We start from the raw sequence: 9329 nt of genomic DNA on the forward strand, positions 1-9329 counted from the left end.
CTGATCCCACAACGCTTACTGCATGGGCAGATTGCTGTGCACCTATGGAGCCCCATTATCTTCATTGTGGCTCTACAGTCCACTTGTAGATTTATGTTGCAGGATCAAGGCCTAAGAATTTTCCTCCAGTCACTCTCTAAATAAAAGTCACCAGGTTCAGGTTTTTATTTGTTATTAAAAACAAACTGAATGGGAAAATACCTTCAAAATGTGTAGAGTGCACACGATGCTTTTGCTATTATTCGCTAAATAAGGAAGCTAATGATTGAAAAGTTAGGAAGTAAGAATCTTTATATACCTTGTTGACCTCCCTGGTATGTGACCAGGTTAATCTTAAGAGGGCTTTTGGGAATGTTTCTTAAGAAGTAGTTTTTAGGCAGAAGACATTTTCCCCCCTTAGCTCTAAGGTCTAATTAGTTGCTGCTATATATGATAGAAGTTGCTGCCTTTTTAAATCTTTGTTTATTATGACTTCTAAACAACATCTAGGGATTAGGACAAGCAGCTTTTTGTCTGTTTTGATAAACTGAAATAAGTAAAAAATAATTATTGTGAGTATGAAACATACTTTTAGGATCTGAAGCAGACTAGAAATAGTAGTAATGGCAATTATATCATGATGCAGTTTCTTCTGCTACTCTGTTTTTATTCTCTTGGAATACTTTACTTCTCACTGGAAGTATTTTTTAAGGAAAGGATACAACAGGATGTCAGGGACAGGAGACCCAACCAGTAACAGTGACTCTGGCCAAAACAAACATTTGAAATGTAAACATTTTTGTACTGAATTTCAGGCGGAAGCTGGGAGAGGTCTGTAATGCGGTTCAGAGAAAGCCGATGTGGCCAAGATTGGAACTGGGGCAAATAAAATTTCAGTTGCCTTGCCCACAGTGGCTAACCATTTATACAAGTCTAGCTATTTAAAAGGAGTGCTCTCACAACTGCTACCAGTTCCGTTTTCTGGAGCAGAAAGCACATACAACTTTCATTGACTTCCACTCAAATTTGCAGTTCTCAACACTTCTGAAACTCCGGCCTTTTTTTTTTTTTTTTAAGATGCCTAAATATGGACTTTAAAGCCTAGCTTTAGGCACCCAACTGTGAAAACCTTTATCTTTGTAAAGATATAGGCAGTGCAGCACACTCTGGAAATACTATTAATTAATTATTATTATTATTAAGCAAGTTCCAGAATAGGCAAGTGAGAGAGGGATCCAGACACTTAAGACTATTTTAGTAGTATGTTGGAGAACAGAGATAAGCTGAAGCAAATTCAGCTACAAGATTTGAGATCTGTCAGATAAAGAGAGAAATGGAGGACTTGTGGTAAAATCAAGTTTTATAGGAATTGCTTCTTTTTGAGAAGGGATAGGGAGCAAAAGTAAAGACTGCAAGGGTAACTTTGGTGTTCGCTTCAACAATACACTGAATTAGATGACTTACCTCTTTTGATGCCACTGTATGAACTGATTCGGTTGTCTACCAATAAAACCAGGCCACAAAGAGAAGTTGAATAGAGTGACAATGCAGTTTGAAGTCTGTGAAGCTTTACTCCACTTCGGTGATTGCGTTTGTGTTTACAGAAGTCCAGTATATCAGCTCTCAATAATCTCAAATTATGCATAGTTTTCAACTGGGCTCCTGTGTAGAAAGCAAACCCGAAGAGTGCTGAATACAAACAACTTCAGATATATTACTAAATAACGAACTAGAATATTCATTGCTATCAACCCTTTAATGCTCAAATATGCATTGTGTATGTGTGTGAACAAAACTTAGACTGAAGATACACAACAAATAATCAAATGAGGGTAATGAGTGCATTTAGCATCTATAAAGGTGTCAAGATTTTATACTACTGATAGTAGCAATTTACAAGACTAAAGGGTCTGCTAAGACCATGTGTGTATGATAAAGGAAGGTAAATCTAGGCCTCTAAACAAGTCCCATCCTCCACCATGAGACAGAGGAAGAAATATGTAGGTTGTCAGCACATGTCAAATATTAAAAAAATACAATTGCATAAACAAATTTAAATTGTTCATTTTAAATATTTAATGTTTGGAAATTCTTTTTTGGAGTTCAATCCAACTCTTAACTTTTGTCATTGACTTCAACAGAAGCTGAATCAGGTTCTAGGTAAAAAAAACAATTTTATCTGTATCCTGAAATTTTCCCTGGAAAGAGTTTTTCAGTTAGCTACTGGGCAAGGCTATTGTTTAAATACAACAGATCAAGATGCCTTATGCTAGGTATTATATTAATACTTTGTCACTTATTCTCAGTACTAAGTATGATTCTGTATAATTACACTTCAGCTTAATGACTTCTTGAGAATTCAGTGCTCAATTATCTATGGGATCATGTTATTATACTTACCCAAATGAATAGTAAAACTTTCTTCTAACTGTCTCTGCTCTTCATAAATTCTTCCATTGCCTTCTACAGATTCTCTCAGCTGACTGGGTTGAACCTTAATTTCCTCACTGAAATCCATTAAAATACATTTAAAAGCTCTAGTAGGTTTATCATTAATGTTCTTCTTTTCAAATGCAGAAATGTGTTTTGTTTTGTGTTAGGGACATACAAGTTTTGCCCAACTGATCTGTGGAAGCCAAAAGGCTGCATATAATTTGCATGAAACAGAGCAGATTGCTGCAGCCTTATAATTAAAATACAGCGGTATGGCCCAGAGAGCTTCCAAATCCCAGCTCTATCCTAAACTGAGCAGAAATCACAGATTCCACTATAAAGAGGGGAGATTTAAGATAAAAAAAATATTGGATTTCCCCTCTTAACTTAGCTGTTGAGAGCATCCAGTAAATAATTCTGCAGTTGCTGGATTTTATAAAAATCCATTTGTGGATGTTTTAAAATGGAATATTAAAGGAATGTGAGCTTCAAATTAGACCTACTTTTAAATCGTTACAATCTGGTAGAAAAGCTTTTAAACACTCCTTTAAAAAAGAAAAAAATCCACCACTGTTTGCTCATAATGAATGATATGAAAGTCTCGATTTCTTTTGTGGTACATTAAGAACACAAGCTCCCCTTGCTGGATTCCCCGGCAGAAGACAAACACTGTTTCCAGAAAACAGTGTTGTCAACATGCTTAGTGCAGCTCATGCACAAATAAATAAAACATGTTTGTTTCTGCAACATTAGAAGACGACTAAGACATAAATGTCACAAAAAGGAAAAATAAAAAAGTAATGAGTATCGAGTTGAATAATACTGTATTATTTTTTAAAACTGAGATTTAATTTTTATTCTCTTCACTGTGTAAACAGCATCTTCCAAATCAATTAAAGTTAATCATTAAACACTTTTCAGTCTCCTCTCACAACTGGGTGCAGCTGAAACAGTAAGAGATGGCATGCTGTATTAGCACTTCCCAGGTGCCCCATCTGTTTCTGCCTAATTAAAGCTTTAATTAAAAAAATTAAGACTCCAACTTTTGTAACTATTAGTAAAGATCTCAATCCTATGAACTCTTGTGAGTAGTTCTATTAAACTCAACAGGACTACTCCATCCACAAGCATTTGCAGAACTGGGGCCTAAGTTGGCGTAGCTCCGTTTTTAGGTACCACCTGACTTGAGACTTTGTGCATGATTTCCAGATGTGCTAAGGACCTACAGCCCTTGGTACTCTGAAAATCAGAAACAAGGGTCAGAAACTCACCTAGTATATACTGACAACTCTGGAGCTACACCAGCTTACACGCATAAAAAACCATCCATAAATGACCTCAGAATGCATTCTGGAACATACTATTTAAAATGTATATTTCTAATATAAAGGTAAAGTAGGAAGACACAACTTAAAGACATAATTTAAGCCCATGCAGAGTGTTCTATATTTTCTCTCTTCTATAAAAGAACATGTGATGGTTCTATTTTCAGTGGCTCTCAGCCTTTCAATATATATTTTCAATTTAAATGACTATTAGAGAACAATTACTAAAAAGCGAGTCCTGTAAATTACTGTAGTTGAACAGAAAGAATATTTAAAAGAGAACTTTACAGCAGAGATAAATACCTGATTGAGCTGTTGTTGGGATTTTTTAGATCTTGATGAAGTTTTATCACCCATTCCTGATACTCCTGTTTTTGGATGGCGGTGGACTGTTTTAGTTCACTGGTCCATTTATTCTCCAAAACCTAAAAGTAAACATCATTCCAACCAATTCATTTTTAAGACAATTCTTTGCATGATTTATTCCAATTCACTGAACTTAATTTACCTGTTGGGATTCAAAATGCTGAGCAGCCAACGCATTTACATCTTGATCTGTTAGCGACTTTCCTAGTTCTTGCATCACCTTATCCATTTCTGCTCCTTGTCTAAATCAGAAGCCAATCATTTAGACCAATGCACAGTTACATTAAGTAAACTTTCTGGATGTCTCTGCCAAGGTTGAAAGCTTAGCTACTTATAGCTGTCAATTACATCATCATTTTCATTCTCAAGGTAGGTTTAAATATAAAATTAAGCTTGAAGGCAAAAAAAATCAGAAATCCAGCGCCAAACCCACCCAACTTATCCACATAAGTAGTGCAAGGGACTTCACTGGGAATATCTGTGTAAAGCAAGCAGATTTTTATGCAACTTTTTATCCAGTGCTAACAAACCATGTGTAGAACGGTTTGTTAGCATTAGATAAATGCTATTGGTTGACTCCTTTTAAGAGTGAACTTTTTATACACTGTTTGAGGATCAGTAACACCAACCATTTTTTAAAAAGTCAATTTCCACATGTGCAGTAGCAACTTTTCAAATCTCAGCATATCAGAAGGATGTCATTGTTTTGTTTGTTGAAAATAGTTTAAATACAGTTTATTTTAATCTTTTTCCCTTTAAAAAATTAAAGCAGGTGAAGTGTGTTAAATTAAGGAACCTGGATACTAAAATCCTTTTTACAGAAACAGAGCAGGACAAACTTCTCCCATTTCTGAGTTGAAGGGAGTATCTGTTGTGTTGAAAGGATAGTTTAATTTCTGAACCTATTCAGTCCTGTGAGACTATCAACTGGTAGTGTTTCTGTGATGTGGATACCTAACCACCAGAAACTGGACTAAGACTACCAAATCATTTTATATTGAACTAACTTCCAGTGTGAGCTACGTTCAAAGTAAGAAAGATTCAGTAGCACATAACCACCAATCATCTAAGCCAGCTCAGCTAAACTCTCTTTTCCTTTCCTTAATCCTCTTTTGTCACTTGCCTCATCATTTCTTTTGCAGGCACGCTTTTCTCCAAGGAAAGATCAGCTCAACATAGCACAGAACTGGCAGCAATACCTTGCACAAAACAGCTATTTAAAACCTAGGGACAGGGTTTTCGAATCAGGTCATGGGTAAATTGAATGTATAATGCCTACATTCAACTGGTGTAACTTCAATAGTCCCTTACATATGAAGATTCATGGTCATGCAAAATACATGAAAATAAATTCCACTGAAGTCAATACACAGTTATGCCATAGCAAAGCTCTGCAAGATAGAATGTGGAGTTATTTCCATATGCTCGGTTTCTGCTTATCCATACATGTGATTCACTGAGAAAATAATTCACTAGTAGTCAGAACCTCATACTATACCCATATTGTAGCAATTTAATGTCTCCATAACGGTCACGAATAAAGTAACTTCATACTGGGAGAAAAAAACTAAATACGTATGCATGCACTGTATAATGTGGGCATAATACCAGAAGGTTGAGGTTTTGAGACATTTACCTTCACTTGCTACTCAACAAACTATGTAATTGGGACACTTTGGTGTTAATACAATGATGCCTGACAACTGTCCCTTTTTAACTAATATTTTATATTGTTATATATTTTTCTGTGTATTAATGTTTCAGCTTAAGCTTTTATTTCTGCTCTAAAGAGGAAAGCATTGCATATACTTTCCCTAGTGGATAAAGAGGCTTTTTGCAGCTTTTCAACAGTCTATCAGTTATCTAGAATCCAATGTTCCAATAATATGTATTATAAGCTATAATCATTGGCTGGAATGGAGGTCTTTTCTCCCTCTTTTGATGTGAGGAAGTTGTTGGTTTGCATTACTTCAGGCATGTTAAAAGGTACTGGACCTTTTGTACAGGGGCCTTTTTGTGTTTTCTAGACCCTAAATAAATAAATGTTGCATTGTCTATATACTACATTCCTTTTAAAAATACAACAAGAACATAACGATGGCCATATTGGATCAGACCAACGGTCCACCTAGCCCAGTATCCCATCTTCTGACAGTAGTCAGTGCCAGATTCTTCAGAGGGAATGAACAGAACAGAGAATTCTTCTCAGTCTGCTTTGGACTTAACTATCCTAAGTAATTTTGTATTGTCTGCAAACTTTGCCACCTCCCTGTTTATCCCTTTTTCCAGTTCATTTATAAATATGTTGAACAGCACTGGTCTCAATACAGATCCCTGGGGGACACCCACTACTATTTACCTGTCTCCACTGTGAAAACTGACCATTTGTTTCTACCCTTTCTTTCCCGTCTTTTAACCAGTTACTGATCCATGAGAGGACCTTCCCTCTTATCCCATGACTGCTTACTTTGCTTAAGAGGGTGAGGGACCTTGTCAAAGGCTTTCTGAAAGTCCAAATATACTATATACACTGGATCACCCTTGCCCACCTTTGCTGAACCCCTCAAAGAATTCCAATACATTGGTGAGGGAAGATTACCCTTTACAAAAGCCATGCTGACTCTTCCCCAACGTATCATGTTCATCTCTGTGTCTGATCATTCTGTTCTTTACTATATTTTACTTTCAACTAATTTCCCTGGTACTGTAGACTTATGGGCTGTAATTACCAGGATCACCTCTGGAGCCTTTTTAAAAAATTGGCGTCACATCACCTATCTCCAGTCATTTGGTATAGAAGCTGATTTGACAATAGGTTACATACCAGTTAGTAGTTCTACAATTTCATATTTGAGTTCCTTCAGATCACTTGGATGAATACCATCTGGTCCCGGTGACTGACTACTCTTTAATTTATCAATTTGTTCTAAAACCTCCACTAGTGACACCTCAATCTTGGACAGTTCCTCAGATTTGTCACCTAAAAAGAATGGCTCAGGTGTGGGAATCTCCCTCACATCCTCTGCAGTGAAGACCAATGCAAAGAATTCATTTAGCTTTTCTGCAATAGCCTTGTCTTCCTTGAGTGATCCTTTAGCATCCGGTGGCCCCACTGATTGTTTGGCAGGCTTCCTAATTCTGATGTACTTAAATATATATATATATATATATATATATATATATATATATATATATATATATATTCCACAATGTATGTGGAACTTGAACGTATTAATGTGATTCAGATTATCTTAGCTTTTACATTTTCTAGCTTTTGAGTAGACTCAAATTTGAAACAATTATTACATGGAGTTACATTTTTGTATTTTAACTGACCTGTACTCTTTTTAAAGAAGGAAAAAGCTAAAATAAGCCTTATATTGCTAACTGTTCATTTACAGAGCTTGTAACAGAGTCATATAGAAAACATCAGGTTTAATGAGACATTTTAAAAATACCTCTCTCGTAATTTTTTCAGTTCCACGTCTCTTTCACTTATTAATTCTGAGATGCTAACAAAATAATTGTGTTCCAGGTTTAACAGAGTTTCAGAAGCTGGAGAGTGTATCAGATCATGGTACACATCTGCAAAATCTTCATCCCAGCTGGGTTCTTCAGGTCTTGCATGTTCTAATGTTGTCTAGAAAGTAATAAAGTCAAATATTTTAAAGAATGCTATGGAAATTTTTAAACAAGCACACAGAACCAAAGTCACTTAAAATGACAGAGTTAATTTTTGTGCCAATGTACACTGTTCAAAATTTAAAATTTTCCTTTTCTAGTTTGGCTTCTCTCCCCCATCTACTTTTATCTTTGAAATTCTCTTTCTCCTCCATTTCCCCATTCCATCTTCTGTTTTCCCTTAATTTCTATCACAACCATTCTCTCCCCCATCACATTACGGTGGAAATAATAGAACAGGGGCTGCTCAACCTCCAAATGTGGATGAGCTGATAACCCTACAAAAGATTCTCTACCTGAAACTGAGTTTGAATAAAAATGATTTATCTACCTGTGAGAATACTTTTTTTTAAAAAATCAGTTAAATCATTTCCAATTGGATCTCTCCAACAAAAATTCCTACTGATCTGGGTAAAAAAAGGGGCCAACACATCAGTATCAATAGGAAAAGTCTTAGGCAAAGTATAAGGATAAACTCTGCCCCCATTTACATTTGTTCAACCCTATAGACTTCAATGGGAGTTGAACCCTGAGGGCTCATTTCTGCAAACTCTTACTGAAGTAGTCCTTTCATGGATAGTTCCACAGACATGATTAAGAACTTGCAGAACGAGCCCTCAGATTTTATCTGAATAGCCAAATTATCACCACGTGGGGTGATCAGTAAAACTGAATTTCAGTGTAATTTCTAATGCTGCCTATATACATTTCGAAAGACTACACACGTAGCAAACCTCTGGAAATTCATATTTTAGACTTTGTCTCACCTCTGTATAAGCTTTAGCCCAAGCATTTGCCAGCTGGTGCATGTCCACTTCTCCTGATTTCACAGCTTCCAGGGCCGCCTCTGCTTCTTTATCATAATCTTTTATGGATTCTCCTTCTATGAACTGACTAAGAGATTGCTTTAAGTCTATTGTAATAAGAAAAGAATGTGTCATCAACCAGAGTTTACTATGAATAGTTAAAATAAAAGGAAATTTCTAACAACTGCATGAACACGTACTTAAAACTGCTAAGTTTACTTGACCACACTCCTTCCTCATATATTAATATGCAGTCAAACCATAAAAACAGCTAAATATTATTAAAAATTCCTTTAAAAACATTTTAGAAATAGTATCATTTTGCTTAGTATGTCAAAGCACATTAATACATATAATACTGATCATTTGCAAACCCAATTCTCACCATTTTCTATGAAGCATGGTAAATTGTGCAGGAGCATTAGACGTCCATGCAAGTGATTGGCATTTTCTTGCACAGGAAATTTGAGAGGCACTGTAAGCACTAAGCGCTGATTTCCAGCATTAAATTTATATAAAAACTCTCTCTCTCTAGTGCAGGTTTTTCCTTTATTGGCCTTCATCTTCTTTGGTTGATTTTCTGCATAATAAGCAAAACAGCATGTTGTATCTTTTATATATTTACGTATTTCAACTGTTAACAAAGAGAAACACAAAACATGAGTTGGCAATAATTAAAATATTCAGGGAAGGGGACATAACAGCCAACATTTAAAAAAAAATGGGTGCCTATATATAG

General features: G+C 35.7%; 1 protein-coding gene across 30 annotated transcripts in view; it reads right to left on the reverse strand.

Annotated features, from left to right (window-relative positions):
- FERRY3 (FERRY endosomal RAB5 effector complex subunit 3) overlaps positions 1 to 9329 on the reverse strand; it is a 28480-nt gene that overhangs the window by 16798 nt on the left and 2353 nt on the right. For 29 of the 30 annotated variants that reach the window (XM_005307815.5, XM_065571208.1, XM_065571170.1 and 26 more), the window contains 7 exons: positions 8976 to 9170; positions 8552 to 8697; positions 7562 to 7743; positions 4246 to 4345; positions 4041 to 4162; positions 2380 to 2486; positions 1444 to 1641 (listed from right to left, as the gene is read on the reverse strand). In XM_005307815.5, coding sequence (XP_005307872.1) covers positions 1444 to 1641; positions 2380 to 2486; positions 4041 to 4162; positions 4246 to 4345; positions 7562 to 7743; positions 8552 to 8697; positions 8976 to 9153 — 1033 coding nt within the window. In that variant the 5' untranslated portion in view covers positions 9154 to 9170. Of the gene's footprint in view, positions 1 to 1443; positions 1642 to 2379; positions 2487 to 4040; positions 4163 to 4245; positions 4346 to 7561; positions 7744 to 8551; positions 8698 to 8975; positions 9225 to 9329 lie in introns of all 30 variants that reach the window. The other variant, XM_065571122.1, reaches the window with a different exon arrangement.

Source organism: Chrysemys picta, chromosome 1 (assembly GCF_011386835.1).
Source record: "Chrysemys picta bellii isolate R12L10 chromosome 1, ASM1138683v2, whole genome shotgun sequence".
Taxonomy (NCBI): Eukaryota; Metazoa; Chordata; order Testudines; family Emydidae; genus Chrysemys; species Chrysemys picta.